This window comes from Pimephales promelas, chromosome 11, assembly GCF_988280905.1.
Source record: "Pimephales promelas chromosome 11, fPimPro1.hap1.1, whole genome shotgun sequence".
Lineage (NCBI taxonomy): Eukaryota > Metazoa > Chordata > Actinopteri > Cypriniformes > Leuciscidae > Pimephales > Pimephales promelas.
This window is the reverse complement of record NC_142779.1, coordinates 26817882-26832791: the sequence shown is the minus strand read 5'-3', so window position 1 is coordinate 26832791 and position 14910 is coordinate 26817882. Positions and strand designations below refer to the sequence as shown.

At 36.4% G+C, this 14910-nt stretch overlaps 1 protein-coding gene across 1 annotated transcript; it reads right to left on the bottom strand.

The window, feature by feature from the left end:
* Window positions 1-5233: 5233 nt before the first annotated feature.
* Window positions 5234-7790, bottom strand: epcam (epithelial cell adhesion molecule). The gene is made up of 10 exons (XM_039653343.2): window positions 7644-7790; window positions 7451-7520; window positions 7093-7194; window positions 6568-6826; window positions 6361-6429; window positions 6203-6266; window positions 6026-6124; window positions 5732-5929; window positions 5617-5661; window positions 5234-5519 (listed from the first exon to the last, which is right to left on the bottom strand). The coding sequence occupies exons 2-10, from the start codon at window positions 7506-7508 to the stop codon at window positions 5493-5495; spliced, it is 921 nt and encodes a 306-aa protein (XP_039509277.2). The 5' UTR covers window positions 7509-7520; window positions 7644-7790; the 3' UTR covers window positions 5234-5492.
* Window positions 7791-14910: the final 7120 nt, after the last annotated feature.

The window sequence follows — 14910 nt, the reverse complement described above, 5'->3', positions numbered from 1 at the left end:
TGGAAAATGTTCCCCAAAAGCCTGTGGTGTTATATTTGACATTTACTTTAACATGTCATAATTATGTTTAAATGTATAAATAATTAAGTAAACCCAAGTTGCTTCATTCAAGTAAATGTTTTTCTTGCATTTACTTTATAAAAATCATTAATGATTTTTGAGCAAAAAGGACTTTATTTGATAAAAAAAAAAGTATGAGCTATTAATCAGAGGACTGAAGACCAGAAGATTGTGGATAAAGAGGTTTTTCAGCAAAGTTTTGGTCATACCGATCATTTATAGGCCCTAGAAATTTGCGTATTAAATATGATAAAGTAAGTTAATAAATTCATAAATAGGCATTATACTTATTGTTAAACTAAACATTATTTGTAAAATTCTGTTGAAGTTATGAGAGAGTAAATGTTTTAAAAATTTTACTAAAAACTAAAAATATTTCAAATTAAATTAATAACATTTCAACATTTAACGTAATAACCATGTTCAAAAGGGACTATCAGAATAAAGTATTACCCAACTTTTTGAACAAGTCCCTTCCAAATATTGCAAATATGTGAACTCTATCAACTTTTACCTGAATGTGAGTTAATTTCCAACTACAGGTGGCCATGTTTTTTTTAAATGCTGCCCATGAGCTGGTCAAAGTCACCAAACAAAGGAATCGTTTCCTAAAATTGTTCCTAGAGTAAAATAAAAATATCACATAAATATGCGGAAACTCAAATGCCAAATTCGTCCATCACAATGAGGAAAACCAAAGAATATAGTTATGATGTGCAGCAAAAGATTGTTGAGCTTTACAAAATATAAAGAGCCTGTCATAAAAAAGCTAAAGAGTTGAAAATCCAGATTTCCATCATCAGGGCAAAAATTAAGAAGTTCAAATTAACTAAAGATGTTGAATGAATCTGCCAGGAAGAGGACATGTGTTCATACAGTCTTAATGCATGGTGATGAGGAAAGTTTGAATGGCAAAGATTCCAAGGCTCCCAGATGGAGAATTGCAGAGATTAGTTGAGTTTTGGGGTCAAAAAAGAAAAAAAAGAAACCTACATCCCTACATGTTGTTTGGGTTTCAAGAAAAATCCTCCTCGCTCATCCAAAAACATACTCCAGCATATTCAGTGGTCCGAAAACTTTTTTTTTTATCCAATTCGATTTTGCACAAGGAAATCCAACTTTGTGTGAAAATGTGTGAACATATTTTTTATGAAAATAATATCAAAGCAAATAATCTTTTTTTTTTTCATGATTTGGGGATGAAATATGGCCAAAACTGTTCTTTGAAAAGTTTCATGAGAATCAAAGTGCACTTTTGTCATGCCATGGTATTCTGATATGTATAAGAACCTTTTGTGGTTTTCAGGCTCTAGCAACAATTTCAAAGAAATATATAAGCTTTAAACACTAACTAAACAAGTTTTCTCACACTCAAAAGGTATATGTAAGCTATACATTGTTCAGACATGTTGCTGGAGTTTTTAAATGAAACTGGAAGTAAATCATGATTGCAGAATGAAAAATACTAGTTATTTCCCTCCACTCTGAATCATACCTCATCTTTGCATGTTTAAGCTTGTGGTGAAAGAATGTAGGGATCACAATACTACCAGGAAGTGTATTAAGGCAAAAGATGTGTGGTTTTTGGCACAGAAGCCAACATTGAGTCATAGTGTGGTTGCAGTATTTTAGAGAGTATGTGGTGTACTGAACTGGGGTTACGAGATTCATAAAGAGATTCAATGCAAAAGATTTTTCAAAAGCCAAAGCATTATATTTCATAATTCATTAAGGATGACAGATAACGTCATACATTGTATGTATTTTTTCTGTGTGTTTTCTATAAATTGTCTATTATGCAATTTGAAATAAATTTCCTTACTCAAAAAAAAAAAAAAAAAAAAACGAATCTATTTTTAAAATAAAAATTCATCCTAAGTTGTATTAATACACTACCATTCAAAGATTTATGGTCATTAGTATTTTGTGAAAGGGGTTTATAAAAAAAACTCTATATTCCCCTATAAGCCGCATTTATTTGATCAAAGTAAAGACGGTAAATGGTAATATTGTGAAATATTATTACAATTTAAAATAAATATTTATTTTATAAAATATAAAAATATGTTAAAATGTATTTTATTTCTGTGATGCAAAGGTGAATTTTCAGCATCATTACTGCAGTCTTCAGTGTCACATGAATTCTAATATGCAATCTTGAAACCTTTTTGTTGAAAACTTTGTAAATGTATTCAGGACTCTCCAATGAATAGATGAGTCCTCTAATGAGTAGAAAGTTGTGTGTATTTACTGTCACTTTTGATCAGTTTAATTTGTTTTCTCTGGATAAGAGTATTCGATTAAAAAATATTTCCGCCCTAAATGTGAATGTTACCTACTGTATAATGCGTACTGTTCAGGAATTCAAGACAGCTACACTTCACCTAATTATTATGAGACAATCGATTTTAATCAACATATCATTGAGAGATTGATCAAAAAGGTTTTGCTGGACATTAACTCTTTCCCCGCCAGCGTTTTAAAAAAAAGTTGCCAGCCACCGCCAGGGTTTTTGACGATTTTCGCTAAATTTGAATGCCCCCGCTGAATATTTTCTTCCATGAATATATGAAGATGATGTATATAAAAATAAAGATCTGAGCCTCTGCTTTTAGGCAAAAAAAACGTTTTTATTTTATCTTCATCTGTTCTTTTTTTATTGCCTCTTGAACAGAGGTAGGTTTTGTCAAAAACACAACATTTTGGACAAAAAACTGAGAAAAAGGTGTTTTTATCAAACAAGTGCATTTAAAAGCAGAATACATTCAGATGTTGTTTCCTTCATATATAAAACTTTCCAAAATAAATTAAAAACATAAAATAAATGTAAAATATATCAAATTTCCCAGGATGTAAGGGAAATGTAACTTTTGCAATAAAACTTCTGCCTCTGCCTCTCTGTGTACCTGTGAATAATGAATAATTGGAATTACAATAAACAGGCCTAGACACACACACACACACACACACAAATACATATTACAATGTGGTAAATGTGCACAGAGAAATAATTTGACAATTACACCTTCATATTTAGACAGCCACACATAAATGCCTGCACACACACATACATATTATAGTGTCATAATATTATACGATCTATCTGCGGCACGTCCATGGCTAGCATGAACATGTGCATCTCTCTCACTGACTACTTCGTCCCGATCAGATTCAGAATTATCAAATAAAGAGTGATCGGACTCCGAGTCCATTAACCTCCAGTACTTCAGCCATATACCTCTGCATTGTCTGTCTGATACATTCTCACTACTCCACTGTTTGAGACGATTGCGATCTGTTTCTCTAAACAAAGAGTTGCGCAATCATTCAGGACATGCGCGCAGGTCTTCCTTACCGTATACCACCTAAAACACGGATACCCGGAAAATTCCGTGTTTGGCGCAGATGCGATTTTTCATTAAACACGGAAAATTCCGTGTTTGGCGGGGAAAGTGTTAATGATTGTTTGGTTTTTAATAAGTACTCTGATCGTGAAAACTAGTTTTGCATTATATCAAAAGTCTGTTCTGACTCAGTTGGTTGGTTGCTACACTTCATGCTATTTCCCAAACCAGTGGAATTAAAAACAAACATACAGGTGTTTTCCCCATGTCACATCTTTCCACTTGGCTGCTGTTGTTACAGTATTTCTTTGTTTTACTGGCAGACTCCCTCCCTTCACTGAATCACTGAATCAAATCATTTTTTTAATTACTTTGGTATGTTACTTGGAACCATTTACCCTTCAATTCAAGTCATTGTTTTTCTTAAATAATCAAGACAAGTGATCTAGATAAACACCTGATACTTGAAAACTTTAAGATGGTGACTTCACTTGTATACTCTAAAGGCAAGGATGTAACAAAATTAGATCGCTTAGCTACATTTGATCATAACCGAATCACGTGTCTTTTAAGTATCATCGAAAACGTGAACTGATACACAGGTGAGGAGTGAACCATCCTAGCAAAAATGTCCCTACCCACTGTGACCTACACTCATCTGACAAGCTTTGTTATTTAATCCCTCCTTTTCTGCCATGGAAACAGAGTGACTCCCAACTCAGGTGTGAGCGCGGTTGGGGGAGGGCAATTTGTGATCCGCCAAACCTGTCTAAACTAGTCTGAGAAACAAATGCTCAAAGCTCTTCTGGGAAAATACTGGGGGACTAGAACTGAAAGCAAGGGAGTGCCAGCCAATCTTTTGTGTAAACATATCTCTTAAAAAAACAAGTTAGATTTGTCCCTTCTTAAGCAAGGTGTTTGCTATTCTTGTGCAAATTTGTAATGTGTGATTTCTATTAAGGAAGTATGGGAAAGTTTTTCATTAATACATTGGTCATTCATGAATGTGCCTGTTAAAGCCTTAAAGACTTTTCTACCAAAAACAGAATTTGAGGAAACACTGCTTCCTGGTTTGTGAGAGGTTGAGTCTGAAATTTGCATCAACACAACGACATAGGAACTTTGTGCAACACGAGCAACAGGTCTGACCAGTTTTTCAAAAAAAAAGGTCAATGCACAGCTCTCACAGGTTTAATTATTAGTCCCTCACTGCGAGTGAATGGTCAACAGCTTCGAGTTAAAAAACAGCCCTTTTGTCCTAAATTCTGAAAGAAAATAACCCTTGTACAAAGACACACATTTAAAAGTTATACAAACTTCAGGCCATTGACCATTTAAACCTTACTTTAAGAGTAAGCATTGTCACTAGTAAACTGAATGTCTCATTTCCAGCTACTTTAGTTTAAAAAAAAATGCATTATGCTGCTTGACATTGCAAACTGGCATTTTACACTTATTGGAATTTTAAAAACATTTGTTTGTAGCACAAATGGTGCACTTTGCTTTTATCTATAGATAGGGAGGCTCAGTCTCAGAAGTGGTTTTATTTCTCAAACAGTGTAAAGTCTCTAGCTTAAACTATCCTTTTAAACAATTTGTATTGACTTTATAAGGTTTACTTCTGTGATTAGTCTTGTGCCAAACAGGTGCAGCTTCAGCCCTGAGCTTAAAAAAAAAAAAAAAAAAAAAAAAAAAAAAAGTTCACAAAAATAGCAAAGATTTTTAGCAGTACTGTTCTTTTCATTAAAGCCAATATATCTTTAGTTAAAAGGGTTGAGTCACCATTTAAATTAGCCTATACATTAGGAACAAAGTAGACTAAAAAAAAATTGACATTCAACAAATTTTATTAAAAACTTACAAGTCACACAAACTGTACAATGTTAAAATGTAGATCCAATGAAAATGAGCCCTCATTAAATAGCAAAACGTAACAGAAATATTGCTTAAAAACAACTGTAGTCAGCATGTAACAGACACAATTTTCCCAATATGAAAGTGTCACATGCAATGCACACAACAGGTCCATGCTTCAGCATGGGCACATCCCAGTGTCATTTTCAAGTACATGGGACATCATTAAATGCTTTAAGACATGGTCTCCATCTCTCTGGGCTGCAAGAACAGAAAGAAATGTGTTAAACAGAAGCTTGCTCTGATTTGGAAAAGGAAAAAAAACAAAACAGTTTGGATAAGGTAAATGAAAACTAACCTGTGCTTTTCTGTACTGGGCCTTCTGCCGCCGTGCAAGAAAGTACTAAAACAAGAGGAACAGTTAGACAAGTTCACACATACTTTCATTTAGAAGCGAATCTACACCGACTTACCAGAACAAGAAGTCCTGCAAGCACAATCAGTGAGACCACCACGATGACAGCAATGATCCCACCGGTCAACTTCTGCATGGTGAAGGTAGGGGCCTTTTCATCTACATAGTAGACCAGGATATCCTCCATGGACAACTTTGATCCATCAACACTGACCTCAAATAGTTGCTCATCCTTAAACAGGGGCTTAACTTTGATCTATGGAAGACGAAATTCACAAAATATATACTAGTTACCAAATATAAAACAAGGGATTAAAATTGAAGAAAAAAAAAGAAAAAAAAAAAGTCTTACATCTTTCTCCATGTAATAAGTCATGAGGGACAGGTCCGGAAGAGGTTCCCCTATCGGCTTTTTGACATCCACAACAACAAGACGGGCTTCTTTATCATACTGGGGGAGGGGGAGGGGTTAGGTTCTGTACCACAAGCAGAAAAGTTGAGTGCTTGCTTTACAATGGTAATGTCTTACCTGAACCTCAGACACAAACTTTTTATCCAACTTGTAACGCTGCTGCAAAGCATTCTCAATTCCACTGCAAAAAAGTAAAAAATTAGCAAAAAACACCTCAATACCAGGTCTTAATAGACCACGATCTATCAAAGTCCTAGAAATCCATTGTAACGTACGTCTTCATTTTGGTGGCATCAAGAGGTACACCTGGTGCATCTTTATGCTTCAATTGCAGGCGAACCCAACTAGAGGAGAAAAAAAAAAAAGGCATTGTCAGATCAAATTGTGCTTCCTTCCACAAACAGTAGTACAATACAGACCACACCTCATACTGGGTGTGTCAGTCAGAAAAGTGTCCTGGTTACATGCTTAAGTGCACTTACTATGTCTCCACAGGCTCACACTTGATGTTCTTGTCTCCTTTGTCACTTCTACGTACACCAGCGCTGTTCACACACCAGCACACATCAGTTTTGTTACACTGGACAGCCTTGAACTTCCCGTCAGCCTCACACTCTGGGTCATAGATGCCATCATTGTCCACAAAGGCGGTCTCTACTGGCTTCCCACCAATTGATCTTGTGGTCATGTTATTCCTGGCACGATACATCTCCCCTTTCATGAGGAAGCACTTGGGAATCACTAAGGGGAGATGGAGAGAGAAATTGAAAAAAAAAAAAAAAAAAACACCTACAACACTTAGGCTAATGAGAAAATACAATTAAACCTTCCTGGTTAGTCTTAGGCAAGTTGGTGCTAAACAGATTTTGGAAACTCCACCTAAATTAGTGAAGCCAGCAAACTAGGCTGTTACATTTTTTCTTTAATATAGCCCAGGTTAAACCCTAAAATGTAAAAAGCTACCCTTAAAACATTAATTCATTAAATAAAACCAGTGGAAAACTCACACTTTGTACAATCAAGCTTTTGCCTGTAATCGCTAGTAAACCGAAGGGTGCACTCGCATGGCTCTCCGTCACATACCGCCCATTTCATATTGTTACAAGTACCTGTTGGATTAAAACAAAATATAATAAGTATAATGTTTGTTTAAACATAGAAGACTTGTTGGTAAACAGGATTAAAATTAAAAACGCATACAACCCCAGGTAGAGTTCGCCCCCCTCCCCCACACTGAACCACACCCAGGATCTCTTTGTACTGTTTGCCTTCTAACTACCAAGTTGATGACAAGGAACGGCTTATACCGATTTGAATTACTTTGCAACGTAGGCGGCATTTAAAACTTTTAAAATAAATACTTACATTGTGAGGAGACCAGATCCACAAACACCACAACAAACAAGGCAATTAAAACCTTCATCGTGGGTAAGAACTGAAAAACAAACACAAACAGTCTGCTTTATAAATCACTCCGATCAAGGAACTTACGCGTAGGCCTCTGCTAATATCCAAATGCGCAATTTAACTAGTCTTTCGTTAATAAAACGCTCCTTACCCAAAAAGCTCGGCAAGTCTTGAAGAAGAGAACAAAATCCAACCAAAGTGAGTTATTCCGCTTGATAGACTGTAGACTCTAGAGCTTTATAAAGATTAGATCCAGCAGATATCCTCCCTCTCTCTCTCTCTACCTCGCCAAACGACTGATGTTAACGCGCAACAGGTGACTAATTATGTATACCTGTTTGAGTGAAGACGTCAGGCGGAAGTGGGCGGGACTAAGTTTTAAGAGACTCACCTTTTTCCGCCCATGACCATATCTGGAATTTGACGCATCGAGATTGAACGCAAAACTTCATCTCTCCATTTTGGAAAGCGTCAACAAAGATTTTCGGTTGAAACTCGACACATGCAAACTCTGATACCAATGAAGTGAAACTGCTAGCCTATGTAGCTGCAAGTTGTAGTCTATAACATGACAACGGCTATCGGAGTGAAACAATCACAAGGTGACTAACACACCTGCACTTACAGATGTTAGGCAAGGCAAGTGTATTTATATAATTTTAAAATGGGCAACTATTTACATGCACAATCGTGATTCAAAGTGCAAAGAGGAAGAGAGATAAATACAAACATGTAGTTTGAGTTTTTACATCATTTCAGACCATACAAATAATGCTTTTGATTTGAATGAATAAAAAGTGTCAGTAAGTATTAATAATAACTTTTAATAATAATAATAATAATGCTTACATAAGAGCATAGAATAAAGTGGGAAGTATAACACAATCAGTTTATTTAATTTGACTTTAATTAAATAAGTTACCAATTACTTTGGCTTTCTGTAAATCATTACCATAATGACCATTACCCCCCCTGAGGTGACAGTAGAACCTGTACAAATATAGAGGATTTACAAGAAAACAAACAATTTTTGTGTAAGAAAGTAATTTTAATTCTAATGATTTGATTTGTGATTAGTGTTGTTAATACATTTGGAAAGACAGTACTGGTAGCCTATATAAAGCAGCATATTCTTTAGTCTAATGTAATATAATGTATAATACAAACTTTTCATTTACATGTTAAAAAGCTAATAATATCATGCCTAACCAGGCAAGAACACACAAAAAACGAAGAAAACAAAACAAAACGGGACAGTAGACATTTTTTTTACATAATTGGCAAAGTGCTAACATGCTCTCACACACTGTCTGTTATGTTTTTAGAATTGTTAGGATTTTTTTTTTTTTTAAATATATGACTAGGCCTATTTATTTATTTTTGGCTTTTTGAATGATAATGCTTACCATATGTTTTATCATTTTAATTAAAATGTTCAAAATTGCATGAACTATGATGTTAGTGATATGGAATGGCATCGGCCTAATAATTATTTTTAAAAAGGTACACCTACATTGAATAGCAACAATAAGTTTACACACAGCATTTAAAACAGCCATTTTTCGATTAATGTAAACACTTGCCATGCCAATTAGAATCTGAAAAAGGCAGGAATGACAATCACAACAATATGACAGAGACACATACAGTGCTGTTAATGTTCAGTGTTGAGACATCAGTGTAAAGTCATTCAACAAGGCATCAACACTCAGTCTCTCTCTGTCTCTCAGAGAATGCAACGAAAACCAGGTGAACAAGTTTGGACAGAAGTGTCCCAACCCCCAACCTGTACTTTCCGAGCATTTCATAATCAGGACATTTTCTGTAAACTATTGCTTAGACTTCTTAGCAATTCTGTGGACACCAAATTTTGGATTGTGTCGAAAATTCATCTTTATTTTGTTGTAGCCTATGGGTATAACAACCTCATGATGAGAAGCACAACACTGTCAAAGCTGAGAAATTAGTCAAATGGACACACCCTTCCAGACTGATACCCACAACAACATCGAAACTGACGTCATACTCTCTGCATGTAGTGGTATCTTAAACAACATCTCAAGGACAATTTCATAGATACATCTGGATTTGTGTTTGTCTTGTTGTTATTTGGCTCAAAAATGTATGTGTGTGTGTGTGTGTGTGTGTGTGTGTGTGTGTGTGTGTGTGTGTGTGTGTGTGTGTGTGCGTGCGTGTGTGTGTGTTGTTCAAGTGATATATATAGCTGTTGTCATGTGGATCAGAAACCTTATTTATACAGCTATATGGTTATAAAACCTTAATGATGTCTAGTCTAAACTAAACAACAATCTGTGAGTCAAATTTAAAGTTGTAGTCATCCTATTTATCACACTCTATCTATCTATCTATCTATCTATCTATCTATCTATCTATCTATGTACATATATATATATATATATATATATATATATATAGAGAGAGAGAGAGAGAGAGAGAGAGAGAGAGAGAGAGAGAGAGAGAGAGAGAGGGAGGATCTCAAGATGGCAGACATATTAATGACAAATCGCCACTTGATGGCGCCCTTATATGTTTTTCTAAACTGCGTCTTATATTTTTGTTTACATGCTGATCTACATTTTCAAAAGCAGTTCCAGAGGTATGACTGTATTCTGTAGAAACTATTATATGACAGAAACTATTATATGACAGATACTACAGGTAACTTTATATATTATTAAGTGGCCTATATATTTTTTAATATAAAATATATACAATTATTAATATATTAAACATATAAAGTATATAATATAAAATGATTATATATTTATGTATAATTTTTTAGTTGTAAGCAATTGTATTTTGCCCATTTTACATCAATTCTTGTATTTCTCTACACCTAAACACAACAAGCCTTATAAAAGATCTAATCCATGAGAATGCAACCATCTTACTTATATTAAAAGTGTTATTGAATAAAGCTAAATCCTCACTATAATTACTTAGGTTTTTCAAACTCTATTAAACATTGTGATACATTTAAATTACGTGTGCTCATATACAGTACAAAGTTAAAAGGCAATTATTTGTTAAAGCTTCTTTTTTTTTCTAGACATATTTAGCTGAAGATAGTTGATGAACCTGTGTGTGTGTGTGTGTGTGTGTGTCTGTGTGTGTGTAATAACTTATGATACACAAATACAATTTCTCAGCACTTTCTTAAGTTAACCAGTCAATATTCACAAACAGGTCATGGAAATGATAATAATGCACTAAAAACATCAAACTATATATATTTAACAATCTTTGTCTGAAGAAATGTAGTCTTATTTAACCATATATGACCAAACGTAAATTAGTAAATGTAAAAAGTAAATGACAATCTACTCACCTGAAGTTCACAAATATCTAGTAGATTAGAATCAACTCAAAAACGCTTTTATTTAAATGAACACAGATGTTGGCTGCAACTTCCTATTTATCTGTTCTGACCACAGAGGCCATGTGTGGTTTAAGTGCCACATCAATATTCTTTCAAATTATTAAGTAAATAGAAGCATGATAAAAGGGTTTCTTTGCATTACCCTTCGTGTGAGAAATTAACCATGCAACAATATAAAGTTCAACATATTCCACCAGAATTTATGCCAACTTTGGGATTTTGGCTGGAGTGAGACTGTAAAATTTCAGTGCACGTGCAGTCAGAGACATTTTTTGGTAACCCTTATTTAAAAAATGTCAGTCCTTGTTTAGGCTACTTAGTATAAACATTACATTAAAAGTACCATTTTGGCAATGAGAACATTTCTGAGCCAAATTGTCAGGATTCAGGCTCGGAGACAGAGGTAAGTGATGAACTTAAACTTTCTTTATTAAAAAACAAGGTAAGTATTCAGGGTTTCAGGTGCTCAGAAGTAGCCTGGCTGCGCCCGCCTACGCACTTCCGCTCAGTTTCATTTTCCTTCAGTACTGCGTCTGGGACCGCTCCATATCCTTAGGTTTCCAGAAATCAATTTTTTGTAGGACCAATCAGCGAATAGAGGGAGTGGCTGAGAACGATGACGTTGATGTAGTGCGTCAGTTTGAGTGCAGTAATGGCAGCGGAGAAAGACGTGAGAAAAGCTATTCGGTCCGTTGTTGGAAAAGAAACTGCCGAATATACAGAATTTAAAGCCGGATTGTTGTCGTCTCACCTCTTGTTGCACAACGGAGGACCAAGTGAAGGAGGCAGAAAGGTTGGAAGTTTGTGCTGGGCAGCTCGTGCACAATGACCGTGACATTTTGGACTTTAGCCTGGTGTTCGCGGTGTTCGGAAGCCCCGAGTCCTGGCTGCTAAACTATTGTTGAAGATCCGCTCAGGAGTCATGTCAGTGCACTCATATTCCCAACAGTAAATTTACTGATTCTTGTGATGAATAGAACATTTTGAGCCCCTTTGTGTACTCGTGCAGGAGGTTGGTGTGTCAGTTTTACATGTTGTAAATCATACAAATTGGTTGTGATTTAAAAAAAAAATTGTCATAAATAAAAATTTGAAAACCCATACTTTGGAGACTATATTTGATTTTCAGTTTTAGATGTCAATGGTTAATTTGTTTTAATAAAAAAAAACTAAATGCCATATAAAAATGTACAAACACATACTTTGAAGACCATAATTAAGGTAATTAAGAAACAAAAATACGTAATATGAAAAATTGTTGTTTATTACACATCTGCAGACAGACTGATCATTCACTGTAACTTACAGCTTTGACTGAATAATCACTGTCCTTCATGTCAAATATACATTTCGAATTAATAATTGTTCCTAGATTAACAAAACCTGCAGCTCTCGTTGACTGAAATCCTATTGTAAATTTAATCCTCTGATCATTCGGAGTTCGGACTTGTTGTTTCTTTTACTGTCTATGGTTGTTTCCAGCCGTTTCTGCGCATGACATACGTCACTCACGACCACACATTAGCGATTGGCTATGGCAGATCGTGAGTGACTCTGGGCAGATCCAATAGATTTGAACTTTAATAGTGAACCCGCCTACAAGGAAGGAAACGTTTCTCAATTGAGGGAGGCCAGACTCTCTGTACAAATGAAATGTATGTACGAGAGTCTGGTAGAACCAGGCTAGCTCAGAAGTGCTCTTGAAGGAGGATACGTGACAGGAATACATCCAGGTGAGTGAATCCTCCTCTTAGGAATTACATGAATGGTGACACAAGGCAATGACTTTCCTTTTCTCACTTTCAGATCGTCGTGGAGCAGACGGAGAACAGACAGGATTCCAGGTGAGTAGATCCTTTTTCAATAGTAGGTCGGGAACTAACACTGTTCAGTGATACTTGCTTTTCATCCTTATAGATCATCCATTAGAGGGACGAGACTCATGGCAGAATCCAGGACACAGGGAACGAGAATCATGGAGCAGATCCTGGGAACATCAGAACAAGGACAAAGCGGTTAGTCTTTACAGGTAAGTATACTTTACATCTCAGCTCGGTGGATGTCTCAGAGGGAAGCAAGTGAAGGCTGGTTAGGGTCTTTTCCTGTTGGAGGCTTGACAATGAGTGACTGTGAACTTGGTGCTTTTATGCTGGCTGTGAAGGGCGTGCTGATTGGAAACAGGTGCAGGTGATTAGAACTCTGGGGAAAGTGATCGTTGCGTGGTGACTTGGGAGGACTCTGATTGGCTCCTGACACAAATAAAGATGTGTTCTGGTGACTGGCATGTTTATTGAAGCAATCAGATGAGAAGAAATGGAGTGTCAGCGAGAAGCTCATTTAAATGGCTGCATGATGAAGGTGGAGAATCGACCTTTTACTGTCTACGCAATCGACCCCGGGAATGAATATTTGGCAACAACCACTGTGGCGGGCGAGTGGACGCGTCACGTGTTTTTGACATAACATCACAAAGCATTATCATGTCACATTCGAAGTGTTCCAAATGATGATAGAAAAACGTTCTGCAAATATTGCAAATGTGAAATCAAAGCTGGCTTCCCACATTGCTTGTCACTCAAGCACTTCAACTGTTGATCATTTAAGCCTAGTTCACACTACGTGATTTTAAGCCCGATTTGCAAATCGTTGAGTCGCCGACAAGTCAGGGTGTTATCGCGTGCAAATCGCGGGCGATTAGTGGACGATTAACGCTCGCCAATCCGTTAGTGTGAAAGAGCCAACAACGCACCAAAGACAGCTCGCAGACAGGTCACCGAGCTCAGAAAAATATCTAGCATGCTAGATATCTCGAGCAGTCGCGCGACTCAATCTCAGTGATTTCATGAGTACAGCCAATCATAGCAACGCATGGGTTGAGGACACCAGGTAAATCTTACTTTTTCTTTTCTTTTTTGCATTTTTTTTTCTCAGAGCAGATCGTCGAGCAAACAGTGTGCAGCACTAGTTTCTGTCTGACGTCCATATTCGCGTGTTGTGTTCTTCTCTGCAGTTTCGCGTCATTTCTGGTTCGTTTTATTGCGTGGTTTTTCGTGACAAAACATGGTTTCTAGACCAGATAGAATCGTGTTGTTGTCAACTCGTTATTTGTTTGATTATTTTCAGGATTTAGACCGTACTATAGTACTGAAACAGCTCTCATTGAGTCACAAATGATATGCTCTTATCATCCGATCGTGGTTGTATCTCTATGTAGTGCGTTGTTAACTTGTGTAGTGAGTTACCTCCTGTTGTGGATCAATCACGTTGTGTTGTGTGGTGTGAACAGCTAAACAACTTGAACACTCATGATTTCACTGAGAGCAAGTCATGTAGTGTGAACTGCACAGTTCAGCCCGACATTTTAAAATCATGTAGTGTGAACTAGGCTTTAGGAAGTGACTAGGGTCAGAAAATATCAGAGAGGACAAGTTCTTGACCTTTATTGTATGATATTGTGTAAAAAAAAATACACAGTGTATGATATTAAGATTTTGGAGGATATAATCAGATTTGGGTCCCTTGAACGATGCAGTGTAAATGGGGCCATTGTCAGGACAAAAGCATATCTGAGTCACATATGAGTATCTTTAAAAAAAAAATCAATATACCATATCAAATACACAAATTCTGATTTCTACGGAGGTTTCTACGGAGCCCCCCTAGTCCCACTTTGGCAAAAAAAATTAACTATAACTATCTTGTGGCCTCAAGATACTAACTCGTGGCCTCAAGATACTAACTCGTGGCCACAAGATACTAACTCGTGGCCTCAAGATACTAACTCGTGGCCTCAAGATACTAACTCGTGGCCACAAGATACTAACTCGTGGCCTCAAGATACTAACTCGTGGCCTCAAGATACTAACTCGTGGCCTCAATATACTAACTCGTGGCCTCAAGATACTAACTCGTGGCCACAAGATACTAACTCGTGGCCTCAAGATACTAACTTGAGGCCTGAGTTAGTATCTTGAGGCCACGAGTTGCTATCTTGAGGCCACAAGTTACTATCTTGAGG